Here is an 18,531-nt window from a genome sequence, read left to right on the forward strand (position 1 = left end):
TGTGTGGCAATCTTCTGAACAACTACTGTATAAACACTTGCCTTTCAACAACGCGTAATGAGAACTAGTTCTTTTTGTTGGCATACCTCAGCCTTCAGCTCATTTTGTGATACAGGCTCCATCTTGATATCTCAGCAGCCGCTGAGGTTAAGGAGAAGTTACTGGCATTGGTCAGCAACACAGACAAACCCCCAGACAGGAACATATTTCTGATTGCAACATTATTTGTATTTATTTTCATATGAGGGATCGTTAAAAGAAATGATTGCTTATTTATTTTGTTCCACTTGAATGTTTTTAAAGGTGTCATGGTTGTACATTATTCTGATAAGCCAAACACTTATCCAGGTGGAGGTTATTTATTGTGTACACTGATGGAAATTGCAACCTAGGGTCTTTTTGTGAATATACCCGTGTCAAACTTTCGTTAAAAGCATAATTAGGACGGAAACGCCACTTTTAAGATTTACCGTATTCTCCTTTTCGGTCAAATGGCCTTTTGAATGGGAGTACTAGTGGCACCACTATGATCGCATCAAAATGACTATTTTTAAAACACTAAGAAGGCTCGACACAACATGAAACTTTGCTCGAAGCATCACCGGGAGCTCTACACATGAACTCCAGCATTGAGAACATTGTTTATGTACACAGAGTTTACTAAAAAGAAAGGTTTTGAACAACTCACTTTAGCAATTGTTGTTTACGCTATCCACCATCTTGTCAGTCAAAAAGTGTCAATCACCGAATGCAACGTAACAGGGAGGAGAGAAAAGATGGAAAGCTCCTAAAGCTTAGATCCATATAAATGCACGGATAATTTGTTGTTTAGTCGTTAGTGAAAAACAATATTGACCTTGTAGTTGAAAAAGGAGCCTCATATAAGAATGACATTTCCTCCTATGGAGTCCGTTCATTCACATTCGGAGATTGACACTGCTTGACTGATAAGATGGCGGATAGCGTAAACAACAACTGCTAAAGTGAGTTGTTCAAAACCTTTCTTTTTAGTAAACTCTGTGTACACAAACAATGTTCTCAATGCTGAGTTCATGCGTAGAGCCCCTGGCGATACTTTGAGCAAAGCTTCATGTTGTGTCGAGCCTTCTTAGTGTTTAAAAATAGCTATTTTGAGGCTAGCATAGTAGTGCCACTAGTACTCCCATTCAAAAGGCCATTTGACCGAAAACGACAATACGGTAAATCTTAAGAGTGGCGTTTCCGTCCTAATTATGCTTTTAAACAAAAGTTTGACTCGGGTATATTCACAAAAAGACCCTAGGCATTTTGGTGAGAGTCACGCTTTAAGCAAACACACACGAAAAGAGATGTTTGATTTGTTTTTCTCTCCTCCAGATATGCAGATAGTTGAAGAACCAGTAACGCAAGTGACGCAATCATTTTTTGATTGGTAACTGTAATGTGATTACTGAGTTATCAACAGTAATGCGTTACATTACTGCGTTACCCCCCAACACTGATCCCTAGTAACCATAATTTAAAACAGTAACCACATTACACATGCAACATCAGATAATGATAATGGTTTCTTTCTTGGGACCATAATGCAACACACTATGCCTTTGTTTGGATAATTTCTGGGTAACATTGTGAACACTCAGTTATCCCACGCCTGATGCACTGAAGGTGCCAGTGAACGATCCCTCTCTGACTCCTCAACAATACTGTCTTTCTTATGTACAGCTGTCATTTCTAATGCTCGATTTGAGAGACTTCTCTCTGGGTGGACCACCACACACCCCACCTTTACACTCCTATTCACCTCTGCTGTTTCATGCAAATTGTTGTCGTTATGGACTCGATTTCTCAGCCCCAAGACAAGATGGTTGTGATTGTTAGCGGCATCTCTGAAGTCAGTACCTCCACAAGGTGCTTGCATGGACCTGTCTTTCCTGCCCCACGTGGCCCTCCTCCACAGCTGGCACTGAATGACGCAACAGAAAGGCCTGGACTTGCACACCGCCTGGAAGCCCCTCCTAAAGTTCTCATTGTAGTAGCCGTAGATGATGGGGTTGACGCTGGAGTTGGAGAAAGCTAGCCAGTGGGCAAAGGGAAAGATGTAGCTGGTCAGAAGATCCAGCTGGTCCCTGTCAAAGCCTGCGTAGTCAGCCATCATCATCAGGGTCCACAGTGGCAACCAGGACAGCATGAAAAGCAAAGCCACCAGGATAAGCATCTTTATCACCTTGATCTTTTTCTGGGAAATCATTGGCTGACCAGCCCTTCTACCCACAACCTGGACTCTGGCATTGGCCTGCTTTGGCTCTATGTTTGCAACCACAGAAGAACACAGTTTGCCTCCAATACTTCCATACATCAGTGTGATGACAGTGAGCGGCACCAGGTAGATGAGAGCAAACAGAACCGCAGTGTAGACCTTTCTCATCTGAGGGTTGGCAAAGTTTTCGTAGCAGGTGTACAGGGGGAAAGTGTGGTTGAAGTCATCATTGTACACCATGTAGTGGAAAGGAACCTCCTCCATAGTCAGTGCCACAGCAGTAGGACACATGATCACCACTGCTAGCACCCAGATTAACATGATGGCTGCCTTGGCAACAAGTACAGTCGGCTTGGGTTGTAGAGGGTACACTATACAGCGAAACCTGTAGTAGATAAGTAAAAAGCATTACCGCAAATTAGCTATATGGCTAGACATAATGAAAAGAAGAATATTTCATAAAGCTAAAGCTTTAACTAAGGATGCCTAATACTCATAACTTAATAATCTTCTAATTATTTTTTACATTAATCATTTAGTCATGTTTTGAAATTTTAAATTAAGAATTTTGTTTAGCCAGTAGTCAAAAAAATCAAAAGGTTAAATGTAAAGCAAGCAAATACTTAATATGTAGGACATTGTAATCAGCAAATGTTTGCTGTATTAATCAATGTTAGTGGTATGGTGTTGGGTGGGGGGGAGGAGGGTGGTGGTGGCGGCAATATCTCAACTACAGTAAAACTCCTGAAAAGAGGAAATGAAGAAAGGAGAAGAGGTGTTATTTGTCAGCTAACATGAAGGCCTCAACACCAACAGGTGTTTTCGCGTAATCTTTAATACTGTGAGAGATATGACACCCCGCTGAACATTCTGTGCAAGAATGGTGTGTGTTGTGTAAGAAATGTGAGGACAATAGCTGTCCAAAAAGGGCCTGTTTCTCTTCTCCTCCTGGTATTTCTGGTATGATTTAATAGAGGAGGCAGTGTTGCAGTTGATGGACACCGCTTCACTTAGAAGCTCACAGTGCCTCATGTGAAAGTCCTTTTGCCTCCCTAAGCACATGTGTTAGAAAGGATATAACATTGTAAATTTTTCTCCCTACATTTTCTTGACCAAAATGTAGGAAAATTTGTGCCGGTCACAGACATGTAACCATGGAATCAACCAGACTTAAACTTTTGGCTCTGTTCATACCAACTACAGATAGAAACAATGAAAAGAAATATCTGGAAGGATGCAGATGGTTCCCTTTTTATTACCTGTTTTTATCTCTCTGGTTATGATAATATTTTGCCGTTTGGACTCACGGTTTTTGAATTAAAGAACAAACTTCAGAGTTATAATCATCATTAAATGGACATTTGTGACCTGTCAAACATACAGTCTCCCCCTCCCTCCTCCACTCCTTCAGTGTGCAAATCACTTAAGCAACACGTACTGCGACAGGAGGAGAAGAAAAGGAGAGGACAAGAAGAGGAGAGGAAGAAAGGAGGAGGAGAGGAGATGAAGAAAGGATAAGTTGGTGGCACCGCTTCACTTAGAAGCTCACTGTGCCTCATGTGAAAGTCTGTTTGCCTCCCTAAGTACATCGTTAGAAAGGCACAACTATTTCTCTTTCTCCCTACATTTGTTTGACCAAAATGTAGGAATATTTGTGCCGGTCGCGGACATGTAACCATGGAATTCACCTGACTTAAAATGTTGGCACTGTTCGTATCATAAAATAAATGTATGAGAGTTAAAACTGTGGATGGTATAGCAAAGTAAAAATAAAGTCAGTTGGATCCCCAACTCTGAGTCTGTACATTCTATCCAAAACACACTAATGTAAAAATGTCAGAAGCCTCAAAGAAGGTTGAATATTTCAAAAATGTGATTTGAAAGTTGAATACTACCTAACATTTTAAAGTTTGAATAGAGTTTCTCGAAAATTCTAAATAACCAAACACAAACTCCTCCTTCTATCATGGAGATTCTTTACTGTAGGCCGTGTTGTCCTCAAACAGCAGATTTACTGTTAGCCAGTGTTATTCAGATGTACACCAAGTAGTAGGCACACTGTCAAAATTTCTTGCGGAATTTTCTAGTTATTATTATTATTATTATATATATCACAAAACACATAGTGTATATCACCGCTTTTTATTCATTTCTATTAAAGTATGAATTTAATTTAGCAACATTATTATTATTTATTCACTTATTTATTTCTCTCTCCTCCTCCTCCTCCTCCTCCTCCTCCTCCTCGCACATACCTTCATATGGTCCCAGTTATGCATCTATACATCCACGACACTTTTACACTACACTCTTTCATACATGCAAACAATACAATACACATCCCATACTCGCACTAACAAAAACAAACATCTGTATTAGTCTGTCTAATTTGTCACCTTTTTGTACTACGACCCATTGCACTTATAAAGGGGGGAAAAGGTATCAAACCACAGCCCACACTAACCTTTCAACAGCTATGGCCACCAGGGTGAAGACTGATGCAGAAACAGACATTCCCTGCACCAAGCCGCTCAATTTGCACACAGTGTTGGAAAAGGGCCAACCTGTTACAAAAATGACAAACACTCATTAGAGTAGTACTCAAACTAGTGGCAAGTAAGTGGGTAAGCGAGTGACTAGTAACAATTCAAAAAACTCTGTGTAATCTGAGGGTAGTGACTCCTACTGATGAACCCACAGAGCATTATTAGACTCTGCAGAGCGTTTTAGCGTCTTTTAGCTCAGTGGTTCCCAAACTTTTTCCATGTCAAGGACCCCTAAAGACCCCTAAGATTTTGTCCCAGGTTCTACCATATGATAGGATTTTTGCTTTGAGATGTTTTGCCTGGAACTTTACCTAATGCATTGAATTTGCAACATAGACCAAAGTTGTTGCACCTCCAGGAAACACACAATACAAATATGCTACAAATAGTAAGGACGTGTGTGTTGGGACCAGAGCAGTGGGATTAAACTGATCTTAAACAAAGGAAATCACATCCCAACATGTGAAACAGGCTATTTTGCGAAGTACATGCACCATGTATGACAGGGTATTGCCTGTGATGAGGAGGTCCACCAGTGTTGTAGGGATGCAGAAGATGCCCACCAGTAGGTCACTGATAGCCAGGTTAAGGATGAAGAGGTTTGTGACTGTGCGCATACGACGGTTTGCCAGTACGATCAGGCAAACCAGGATGTTCCCCACCATACATAGCAGGAAGATGAAGAAATAGCCCAGGATGTAGCTGGCAGCCACATACAGAGAGTGCTGATAGTAGGGGTAAAAGGTTATGTTGGTGATGTTTGAAGCACCATCTAGGCTGGTGTTTGTAACAGCTGCTGTGGTGGCTGATCCCTCCATCTCCATCCCTTCCTCGCCCATCTTCGTCAGTATCTCCATCTCTTGGATGAGCCAACACTGCAGAGGAAATCCAAGGAGAAGATCATTTAGAATTCAGTTTGCTATCAAAAATATCACCTGATCGCTTGACATTTCGAACAAAACATTTAACATACGTATCTATTTTATCATGTGAACTAGAAAAGTGCAGAGTGCAGATCTTCACAAACTGTGTCTCCCTCTCCCCTCCCAAACAAAGAAAAGTATAATCTCACTTAATTGTCCCTCCCAGTAGAGGGACCTGTGCTGGACTGTTTTCTTAATCCCGCACCCGCAAACATTTTGACCCTGCATACAAGCCTGGCCCCACACAACAGTTTATCAGATCTTTGTTTTGTTTTTTTGCACATTCTGCACTAAATGCAGTCAGCCTCCTTTTTCTTATGTTAAACAGTTATTTTGTGTATATTTTTTTCTGTATTTATTGTTTATTTCATATTAATGTTTAATATGTTGTGTTTATGTATGCACCAACCACCGGGGCAAATTCCTTGTAAATATAACTTACTTTGGCAATAAACCTGATTCTAAATCTAATTCAGTACTCAGGCTTCTGTCCCCCATTGGTTATAATTAGTGCTGTCGAATGATTAAAATATTTAATTAAAAAATGAATGTCTTAGTTAACTCGCAATTAATCGCAATTAATTGCACATTTTGCTCTATTCTAAATGTCCCTTGATTTCTTTTTGTCCCATTATTTTTTCTCATTTTAATGCTCTTATCAACATGATACAACGATACTTTTAAAACGGTGCTGTATGTTCAAAAATATAAAACAATAAAAAGTTGATCTAAAAAAAAAAAAAGGAGCACAAAACGGCGAAAACAACCACTGGATGGGAAAAGGGTATTTTACAATAACTTTGAATGTACCACGAGGCTGGCGAGGCTGAGTCTGTGTTTTTCAGACAACAGCAGCTACAGTCTGGTGGTAGAATCCTCTACAGTGAAATACAGTCACACTTTACACCGTTTAGCTGTCAGCGTTACTAGTTGTTGCAACAGCATGTGAAAAAAGTTTGCTAGGCCAAAAAGAACGTTAATCTCGCGATAAAAAATTGACGGCGTTAAAATGGGTTTGAATGGGTTTGAGGGGTGAATACCTGCATAGAATTAAAATAACACTTTAACACATGCTCTTTGGTGGATTATGTGTTTGCCGAATTACAGGAGATTCTTGGACAGATTCAGACAAGATGGGGAATCTAATTTCATCAGTATATTTGGTCCTTAATTAGAGCCCCAACTGCCACTTGGTTTGCACAAGCCTACAGAGAGGCTCCCAACATTCATCTCATTTGAGAACTTTCACAATTCCTTGATACCGTTTTGGCCACCCTTGACTCTTTTGCACCGGTCAAAATTAAAAAAAGTACGCCTGTTTACCGTGGCTTAATAACAGTAATTATTAAAGAAAATAGGAGAGCACGAAGAATGTCAGAGTAGAGGTTGAAGTGGGATAAATTACAGATCTCATTTTAAATTCCAAAGGACCTCTTGGATGAATACCAATGGGCTATGAAAAATGTCAGGGCTCAGATAAGTCTATCTGTAAATAGTTTATCCATCTTTTCTGAAATACTGCAGTTCTAAATTCCTTTATTCACATCACTTCATCAGAACGTCATCACATTATTTGTTCTCTTGACATTATTCCAATTAAACTCTTCAAAGAAGTTATTGGCACCATTGGCACCTGCATTATTTCAATTATCAATAGCTCCCTGAAAAACCAGCCATGTTCCCCAATCATTCAATCTTGCAGTAGTCCAGCCAGAAAAATAGAATCTATATCCTGCAGTTGTTTTACACACTAATCTTCAAACTCTCCTTTTTTAAGTCTTTGAAAAAGTAGTTCAGTCAGGACCACTTTGTCAAAATAGATGCATTCATCTGCAATTTGTATTTGGCGGTATGGCTCTGTTCTGGTGCTTCCCCGCACTTCCACGTGCATACGTGGAAAGCATGAGGCAGGGAGAGCACACCTCCCTGCCCTTCCATGTGCTTGTATGGAAAGCCTTAAGTGGGGAGGGCAGCAGGGCAGGATCCCCATAGGGTACAAAACAGAGCAGCATAAATGACAGAGAAACAACATTGATTAAGTCAGACAACATCAATTTAAAAGGAGGAGCTGGGGTGGAGGTGGGTTGCAAGCGCTAGCAGAGATGCAGCAAGGTAGGCTGGGAAAAGCAGTTTAATAGAGCGCGCTATTTGGAAAGCCAATCAAAAGAGGGAATCAGCTAAGCCATCAGCTGGTGTGCTGGCTTAGGAACTGTCAGCTATGAGCTGAGATAATAGCCGAGCTTGACTCCGTGACCTGCCAGAACTTACACTATGCTTCATTTTTTATAGCCAACTGTTGTCCCACCTGGCTCTGGTGGCTCCTGTATTCTGGTAGTCTGGTTTCAGAGCTTTTCACAGTACAGAATCTGCATTACTGAGAATAACTAATGACCTCCTTCTAGCTGCTGACTCAGTCAACTGTTCAGTCCTTTTGCTCCTTGGTCTAACTGCACCCTTTGACACCATAGATCCTTCTACTCTCATTCATAGATTAAACCAATGGGACGGGGGAATCTGGTTCTGCTTTAAAATGGTTTTCCTCACGTTTGTCCAAAAGATCTTTTAATGTCTCCATTAGCAACTCATCCTCTTCCCCTGCCCCCATGTCCTGTGGTGTCCTCAAAGGTTTCATACTTGGTCCAATCCTCTTCTCCATTTATTTTCTTCCAAAAGGCGACATTAGCGCATTCAAAAGCACAACATTTCTCTTTATCGCTATGCGGATGATATGCATATCTACCTCCCGACAAACAAATTAATTGTGGTAGTAAAATTGAGTAATATTATGCTTCATGCAGCTCCAGTTCATCTCCAAATTCCGATCAATTCTCTGTAGGAAAGTCACCCATGCTTTCATATTGTTGCCTAGAGAGTATGAGAGGAGAGATAAGCAGAGGCACAGCTTTACGGAAGAAATGGGTCAAACTATATTGATAGAAACGGTATTGTCTCATACCATATCTCGTTTGAAAATACATCGGTATACATTTCAAAAGTCAATATACCGTCCAGCTCTACCTGGACCCCCTCAAATGACCACCTGTGGGTCCCGGGGACTCACTACATTTAAAAAAACCTATCAACATCACTGACATGGTAGACATTATACCTTCTAAACATCAGCCTCTTAGTATTGTCATTGTAAGCATGTTAGTATGCGGATATAAGCATTTAGCTCAAACATCTACTATTCTCTGTAGAAAAGTCACCCATGTTTTCATATCGTTCCGCCATTGCAACTCGTTATGTTTTTGGTATAAGAGTTTTGACAGGGTCAAAAAAGAGAGTGTGCATTACTCCCATTCTTGAGTGCCTCCCAACAATAGAAGTAATGCACACGCTCACTGATGGTTTAGCCCCCCCCCCCCCCCCTTACATTACAGAACTCCTGTCCCTACAAGAGGATGGATACCCGACCCAAGCCCGATGGGACACGATGGGACCCGATGGGACCCGACGGTACCCGACGGGCCGGGCCGGGTTCGGACAGATATTTAGAAATGATGTTCGGGTTCGGGTCGGGCTCGGTCACATCAGCGCGATAAGGCATTTGTTGTAAAATGGTGCTGTGGCTCCTTTAAGAGAGCTCAGTGTGTGTGTGTGTGTGTGTGTGTGTGGAAAGTGGGCAGAAGAGAGATAGAGAGGAAGCAGACGTGTAGATGCGACCGGAGCAGATGGTGGTTGGTGGAATAAGTTTAAGTTTTGTACACAGTGTGTGCGGTGTCTGAAATAAACACCAGACTGAAAGCCAAGTTCATTCATCTGCTCACCAGGAACGGGATTTTAACCCCAACTTCGGTCGGGTTCGGACAGAAAAATGCGGCCCAATCCGCACTCTAGTTCCTATATCCCCCATTATTTTTTATTTTATTTTTTTAAAAGTGAACTGTGAACTGTAAACAAATTCCACTTTACATCAATGTTTAACACCGTTACCATGACTGCACCACACAGATACCATTACCTATAAACCTTGTGAACAGGACACAGCATCACTGAGTCTATCATTGCACTTTGCAAAGTGGTTTTCCAGTCAAAAAAGTAAAGTCACAAGGTCTGTCTGAGGTTTCTCCCTAAAAGGGAATTTTTCCTCGCCACGGTCGCACTAAATGCTTGCTCTTGGGGGAATTACTGGAATTGTTGGGTCTTTGTAAATTATAGAGTGTGGTCTAGACCTACTCTATAAGTAAAGTGTCTTGAGATAAATTGTTATGATTTGATACTATAAATAAAATTGAATTGAATTGAATTGAATTGAATACATGTCATGTGACTGCAACTGCATTACTGGTAGCCTCTAATATCAGGCACCCTTCTCACCTTTCGCTCTCTCCGCTATCTATTTTGCGACAGCACCGTCGCCACATCTGGGGCTTAGCGCTGCCCAAGACCATTGTGACCATTCTCCAGCGCTAACACATCTCTGTGGAGATAGGTCTGGCAAGACTACATTACAGTCTACTATTGCTGATAGATGAATTGTCCTGATAGTCTCTTCTATTTCCCTGAAAGCACTGGTGCAAAATGACTCAACAGAATCACAGTGCAATGTATTTATGTACTGTGCTGTTAATATTCAAAGTGTTAGCTCCCACATGTGTCCACCTAAAGGCATGAAGCTCAGGTAGACTTATTTCAGCTCTCCCTTGAGATGTTAGAAATGTCAAACTCCGGAGGAAAAGTCAAGCATGACATTATTGCAGCAGTAGATGTACACCAACTGTTTAAATGTTATTAAATATTTAAAAAACAAACTTCTAATTATTTGTATAGTTAAGCAATTCAAAAGAGTCATAGAAAAAAAAAGTAATCAATTTGTATACTTCATGGCCATGCTCACACCATCCCCTTAGGTCATTGCTATACAGTGAAAACAGGACTGGGATCCATGGGTGCATTGAGCCTCCTCTGTGAGGGTAAATGGCTGACCTCGCTCCCTCTTGACCTTGCGCTGGAGTTCAATCTTCAGCCTCTCTGTTGTTGCACTGAAGTCCTGAGTGTCAAACCGACAATACAAAATTGCCAGTTTAAAACATGGCCTCTAACCGTTCCTTGTAGTGTCCTTTGGCTTTGGCTATCTCCCTCTTAAATGCTATTTGCAAGGCTCTTCCCTGCACTCTTTGCCCAGTAGCAAAGGCTCTGCGCTTAGCTTTCAGGTGACCCAAGGCTTGTTGTTATTTTGATAGCACTCAACAGTCTTTATGGGTATTAGCATATTCACTGCACCACACATGAACTACTTTTTATTTGTTTTGTCTGTAGTCAGTGCATGCTTGCTTTGGCCACACATTGGCCAAGCCAGGCTAAGGAGGTGCGACTATGTCAAGTCAAGTTTAAGTAATTAAGATTAATGCACGTTCAGGGCCTTGTCAACAGACCACGAGATCGATCACAGATTTATTGATGCTAAAATTGAGAAGACGTTTTATGTACTTAACACCCTGTGAGCAACAGCTACTAGGCTAACCAGGTTGTAGCATGTGGTATGCAAAAAAGGAAACATGGCCACTGTAAAAAAACAGCAAGAGAAAGTGTTGCAGACAATAGTGGACCGTCTGAATGCATAAGCCTAAAAATTTAGATTTACTAACCACTGTTCTTACTGAAAACGTCATAATTATAATATTCAAGCCGTTAGGCTACATGTCATTTGCACAAATGCACAAACACCTGAACACTTTGCCTTAAAAGTGAACAGAAGATAATATTACTCAGGAAATTTACCATGAAGATCAATTACACCCACTAATTCATAATTCTAGAAGACCATGTATATTATGTGCAAATTTCTCATGGGCTATATAATATATAGTAACATATTAAGCTTTACTGCTAACTTTTAAGCAAAGTGTAGAACTGTTAACGTTCAGTTAACAGCAGTGGTTAGTATTCTTAGGCTATCATTCAGTTGGTCCACTATTGTCTGCCATGCCTTTTCTCGCTGTTTTATTATATTTTATATCTTATCTTATCTAATGCTACAAATTAGCACGACAGCAGTAGTAACACTGTAACCTACCAACGCACGCTGATGTGGGCATTCACAGGACATCAGTTCTATTCTAATCCATTCAAGACCAAGGTTATCTGGTGGATGGATAGAAAATGGCAAAGAAGAGGACCTTGGGAATAGTGGAAATGCAGCTGAAGAAAGGAACAAATAGTTACTATACCGGAGCCTCATATTGCTGCAGTTTTTGCACACAATTGAGTCCATGCATTTTGTCTCCTGTCTCCTGTCTTCCATTATTGAGAGGAAGAATGGTTCTAGCAAACAAAAACTCTTGCCCATATGGAATGTGAGTTTTGTATTAAAGGGAAATTCACATCACTGCACGGTAACTTGCCGCCTCCAGTCATTTTAATTGGGGGAGGCGACAGATATTATATATAATATTACATTATCGGCAAAAATTATTATATATGGTGGTGACAAAACCCATATTAAGTAAGTAGACCTACAGTTAGGTGATTCTGGCGTTGCAGAAATGCCTGCTCGCTGTCCGATTGTCTGATATGAATGACCACATTGCAATGGTACATGCCCTTAGTGTTCTGTCTTACACAGAAAACTAATTCTTCACTGGTAAGACCAACATACTGTAATAACATTCAAATAAAAAAATATAATATCATCTTGTGAATAGGCCTAAGTGATTTAATCAGCAGAAGGTTCTGAAAATATTAAAAACAACAAAGCTATACTTCACCGATTCTCTGCAGTTAACTGATGGAAAAAGACAGAAGATATAGGCTACTTTTAAAATATTATGTGAAATATTATGTGAAAGTACCCTCAACTAGAGAATGACTTCCACATATTATGCATTGATAAGCCTAGACTGGTCATAAAAATGAACAGTCTACATTAATACAACAATATTACATGATTTAAAAAGCAACATATCATACGGGAACAGAGGGGTGGTGAAGTGCGGGTGCTGGGCTCTAGCTAAATCAGAAAAAAATATTTATTTAGGGAACGTTCGGTATTTATGGTATGGACCACCGGAGGAAAATAGGGCAGGATCATGTCTTTTTATTTTATGCTGAGGGGGGGGGGGGGTCATCCAACATTTTTTAGTCTGGGCAGTGGGGTCACCCAACTTTTTTATTCATGAAAAGAGCAAAATTTCAAAGGGGCTTGTTTGGTGCATATTTATCCATGTAGCTCTCAGTCTCGGCCCCCTAGCAGATGGTCTGACCGCATACGCGGAGTTTGCTGGGGGGGGCAGAAGGGGGCACACTGCTCCCCTGGTGGCTCAAATGGGTAATTGCATTGTTTAAAAACTTAGTGGAATAATTACGTCTGGCATGACGAGATAGTTTATAAATATCTTAAATAACACAAAACAACTAAATGGTGATAGGTAATACATCAGATTTCATATACTGCTTTAATAAAAAAAATATTACCTGGCTGACGATGGGAGCAGCAGGACGCAAAAAACGAAAATTACTGTTGCACTAGTCTGGACAAATCGACAAAAAGCCTGATGTACTATATCAAATTCAACATTGCGCTCACCAAAAAAAACTTGCTTGAAGCTTCCTGTTTATGTTTTCTTGACAAGTGGCCGTTTGAATATTATTGTCCTCTCCTTGAAGGCAGAATAGTGTAATGTCTCTGACTTACAATTCTACATTAGTTAAAATAATATATTTTGTTTGCAAAGAATTTAAGTTATTTGTTATTTATTCTCTACTTAAGGAAACATGCTTTTATGGAGGATATATTTATTCATAATTCAAATTGAAAGTCCAAAGAGAAAACGAAGCAAGATCAAATAAAAAAATACTACGCTACTAGGAAAAATCATGCCATAATTAAATGTGAAATGTAAAAGCTTAAATGGAAATACTTAAATTAAAATCTCAAATAGAAAAAAAATTATAATTTTATTTTAGCCTTTCCCCTTTATAATTTTCAATTTTCAATTTGACATTTTATCTTTTTAATTTTTTACGTTTTGACATTGACATTTTAAGATTCACCTTTTACATTTCGATTTAACATTAAGCTTTTCATTTAGAAGTGACAGGTGTCAATGTAAATAAGGAGGCGTGGCCCAACGGCTGGTGGGGGGGTCTGAAACTCTTCCAGCTGACAGCAGACGGGAGCTTCCAAGTCCAACAACATATCGGAGCAAATGTGCAATTGTCCATACATTTTTGTAAAACTGCCCATATTCAAACTGTACACAGTTAATTTCTCGCATAAAACTCTCAGTCTCACTCTCAGAAATGAATTTAGTGGTGAAATAGCAGACGAAAAAAGCAATAAATCCGGGGCATATCGCTACGCGCAGTATCGGCGATGATGTCGAATCTCTAGATGAGCCGCAGCTGAGCCTCGCATGATTGAACCGCGCTTATAGTTAGATAAAGTTGTGGGGAAATGAGTGGTGAAATAGCGAAAACTGTAAAAGGTTTCCTGTTGTTGCCTGCTGCTACTACAGCAAACTCCCAATCTAGATTCTAGAATTGATTGCTTTTTTCGTCTGCTATTTCACTACTAAATTAATTTCTGAGACTGTTTTATGCGAGAAATTAACTGTGTACAGTGTGGATATGGGAAAAATGTATGGCCAATTGCACATTTGCTCCGATATGTTGTTGGACTTGGAAGCTCCAGTCTTAGGTGACAGCCAGCTGGCGGTGGCCGGGATCGCTTGCTTACCGGTCGGCCAGTAACACTCACAGCAACCGCTGTCAGCTGGAAGAGTTTCAGACCCCCCCACCAGCCGTTGGGCCACGCCTCCTTATTTAAATTGACACCTGTCACTTCTAAATGAAAAGCTTAATGTTAAATTCGAAATGTAAAAGGTGAATCTTAAAATGTCAATGTCAAAACGTAAAAATTTAAAAGATAAAATGTCAAATTGAAAATTGAAAATTATAAAGGGGAAAGGCTAAAATAAATCTTTAAATTTTTAAAAATAAATTATTTCTTTTTTTCTATTTGAGATTTTAATTTAAGCATTTCCATTTAAGCTTTTACATTTCACATTTAATTATGGCATGATTTTTCCTAGTAGCGTAGTAAAATAATACTATTTTTAATTTGATCTTGCTTCGTTTTCTCTTTGGACTTTCAATTTGAATTATGAATACATATATCCTCCATAGGCTTTTTACATTAAAACTAAAATGACTTTTCTTTTCAAGCAATGTGTGCATTGATTTCAATATATGATATAAAATATAAAATATATGAAATATTAAAGAAATAACCATAAATAAAATCCTCTGTGTGCATCACAAAAATAAGATATGCACTTGCACTCTCCCTTTTAATAGTTGGACATATTTACAGTACAAACCTTGTCAGTGAACTATTAAGGCTCAAAAAAATCGTTCATTAATTCTAATCAAGGTAAAATGTTCAATTAATCGTGATTTCGATTTTAGGTTATATGTCCAGCCCTGCTGTCTTGTCTTTGCTGATTATTTTGTTTCAAAATAAAATGTTCCGTGTGTTCCATGAACCGTGTAAACAATGAGGACATTACCATTTCCCCAGCAGATTCAGTCTTTACAGGAAGACTGAATGCACACACTACCTCCACAGTACCACTGATCATGGCATCCACAAAAGCTTTACTGCTTTATATAAATAGGGCTACACTCACTGGTGTAGTCTATGTGATACGCAGGTATACACAGTAGACCCACTAAGAAAGCTCCAGGATTTCCATATACCCACTTAAAAATGCCCAATGACACGCAACATACTTTCCATTATATGTTTGATAGATTTTGAATTGTCATCTGTGTTTTTCTTCTTCATATAGGATAAATAAAGGTATTTTCAACGTAATTTGGTGCATAAAAGTGTATCTGAATACAGGAAATTAAGTTCCCACCCAGAGCCCCCACTATGATATCTACCCCCCCCCAAAAAAAGGCAGATTCTGGCCAATATACAGTACAGTATACCCACTACAATACATAGGCTACAGACTACACCACTGCTACACTCTACTATTCCTATAAAGTTACAGCTTAAAGGGTAGTAATAATATCGTTCTGTTATTTAAGTGTGAGATATAGCCATAGCTATATAACTATATGTTTTGCACTCACTTTAACTCCACCATTTAAAAAACAGGGATAAATGAATAAACAAATATAGCCTACGTGAAAATACACAGCAGAATGCACGCTTGCTTAGGCTTGACTAGTTTGTGTCATTATTTTCGCTCTTCTTTGTTTTGGTTTAAAGAAAAGGGAGTTGACAGATTCAACAAAGCCCTGCTGGAACGCTCCTGTTGAAAAAGTTCAAGCTAACTCAGTCGTTATTTTAGTATCATGAACCTATCGTTTCCTTACTGGAAAAGCATGGGTCTCGGTGTAATATAGCCCAGTTTAGTCAACATAATGTGGGTAAGAAAAGAAAACCAAGCGGCTCCTGTAGCATGTGCGTTTTCTTACGACGCAGGTAAATGTGAGATGACTTACCTCTGTGGTTTCCGATGCTCTTGGACTAAAAAACACTCAAAAATCAGCAAATATAAGGTGTTCCGCGTCGTCCGCGGCTTTCTGATTAGTCTAACGTTACCACTTTACAGGTTTAACAGTAACAGCAATAATATAGTTAAACGTCATAATGTATAGGTAGATTTCACCCAGAAAACAGAGCCGCAGAGACGGTCCACTGCCACAGAGACGCGCTCCACTCTGACTGGCTGCGGGCGAGGAGGGAGACCAGGCACACCATGTTGTCTTTATAGCTTTATAGCTAAGACTTAAGTCTAGGGTTGGTAATTGTAATTGTAGTCTAGTAATTGGATCATTTAGCCTTTGGATTCCTTACAATACAATTCATAATTAAAAAAAAACAACATATGTAACAGATGTTTTTACATATTAATTATAAATAATAACATATGAATTCAGTTTTGTTTTATTTGTCAATTTTGGGGTGCAATGCTTAAAATACCTTTTCAAGAACTGGGAGGGACTTACAACTTTAATGGTTTGTATTTAAAATAAATAAAATGACTTCAGTTTATTCTGATTGGCATTTTTTTTTTCTGTTCTGCTTTTCGCTCCCTGCCCTCCATCTGAATCAGCATTATTCCCCCCCTCCCCCCCAACAACAATTTTAATTATAACAATTATTTATTGACGTGTGCACAATAATGATACATGATTGTCTTTGGCAATTAGACCCCCATCGTGACATCATCGAATTCCCAATCGTGACGTCATCATATTGAAAGGGGGTCGAGAAGCGAAGCACTGTTAAGGTTATGTGAAATTGGTTAACTTTATCATCTTTAAAAGCCCTAAGTAGGATACCCCCCCCCAATTAAATCTATTTTTTATATGATTTCACATGACAAATACATACATACAAACACCACTGTCTTCACCCCCTGTGGTTTGTCCCCCCCCCCCCCCCCACACACACACACACACACACACACACACACACACACACACACCTACACCCCACCACCTCCCCATCAACTCCGCACTCACAACCAACAACACACCCCCCCTCCCCCAACCTGTCCTTCACAATAAACCAGGTGAGGAGTGAGCTACGGGTCAAGGTGAGAACAGCAGCGGGTCCTGATGGCCTCAGCTCCAGGCTTCTCAAATCCTGTGCAGATCAGCTGTGCAGGATAGTGGACGACGGCATCTCATACCTCCTCCAGAGATCTCCCTCACACCTGGAAAAGGCTAGAAGCACTATGAGAATCATGTTTTATAATTTCTCCAGCGCTTTCAACACCATCCAGCCACCGCTTCTGAGGGACAAGTTGGAGCGGACTGGGGTGGACCTCCAGCTCAAAGGATGGACATGGAACTACCTCACCAACCGACCTCAGTTTCTAAGGACACAGGGCTGTGTGTCCGACACAGTTGTCTGCAGCACAGGGGCCCCACAGGGAACAGTTCGGGCCCCGTTCCTGTTTACCCTCTACACTACAGACTTCATTTATAACTCAGAAAACTGCCACCTACAAAAGTTCTCGAATGACTCCGCAGTTGTTGGCCTCATCTCAGATGGGGAAGACAGGGAGTACAGAGAATTTAACCAAGACTTTACAGACTGGTGACAATGCAACCACCTCCAGATCAATGCTGGGAAAACCAAAGAGCTGGTGGTGGATTTCCGCAGGGGCAAACACTCTCCTCCTCTACCGGTGAACATCCTGGGTACGGACATTGATGTGGTAAAATCATATAAGTACCTGGGTGTTCACCTGACAATCAACTGGACTGGACTTGAACTTAGAATATTTTTATTTTATTTTATTGGAAACGGTCTCCAATATGATCATCGGTTCCAAATTTAACATGCGCAATTTTTGGTTTCCGTAGCGGCCACCCTACTTGCAGGCGCTTGTTATGTTGCAGCCATGGAGCACAGTAAGCGGCGCTCTAGTGTGGCTTTACTTTATATTGGAAGAAAGCCCAATAAAACTGTAAATCACCAATCAAAATAAAATGTTCCTCTTTCTCCATCTGAGAAAAAAAGCACGTGACCCGTTTCAACTCCACCCCTCAAAGAATCGGAATCGATAAGAACCGGAATCGAATGGGAGAATAGGAATTGGAATCAAACCGATGCCCAACCCTAGTTGTGGCATCAGCCTTTTTCTATGGAGTGGTCTGCTGGGGCAGTGGCATTAACGGTGGCAGACACGAAAAGCCTGGACCGGTTGATTAAGAAGGCCAGCTTTTTTCTCGTTTCCCCCCTTGACGCTGTGGAGGTGGTGGAAATCAGGAGAGTAGTGGCTAAATTATCCTCCATGATAGACAACTTATCCCACCCCATGGAGGACACTCTGTCAGCACTGAACAGCTC

General features: G+C 40.3%; 1 protein-coding gene across 1 annotated transcript; it reads right to left on the bottom strand.

Annotated features, from left to right (window-relative positions):
- Positions 1 to 1,284: 1,284 nt before the first annotated feature.
- Positions 1,285 to 16,239, bottom strand: npffr1l2 (neuropeptide FF receptor 1 like 2). The gene is made up of 4 exons (XM_031300586.2): positions 16,170 to 16,239; positions 5,300 to 5,660; positions 4,704 to 4,803; positions 1,285 to 2,624 (listed from the first exon to the last, which is right to left on the bottom strand). The coding sequence occupies exons 2-4, from the start codon at positions 5,640 to 5,642 to the stop codon at positions 1,619 to 1,621; spliced, it is 1,449 nt and encodes a 482-aa protein (XP_031156446.1). The 5' UTR covers positions 5,643 to 5,660; positions 16,170 to 16,239; the 3' UTR covers positions 1,285 to 1,618.
- Between the last annotated feature and the right edge of the window lie 2,292 nt (positions 16,240 to 18,531).

Source organism: Sander lucioperca, chromosome 2 (genome assembly GCF_008315115.2).
Source record: "Sander lucioperca isolate FBNREF2018 chromosome 2, SLUC_FBN_1.2, whole genome shotgun sequence".
Classification (NCBI taxonomy): domain Eukaryota; kingdom Metazoa; phylum Chordata; class Actinopteri; order Perciformes; family Percidae; genus Sander; species Sander lucioperca.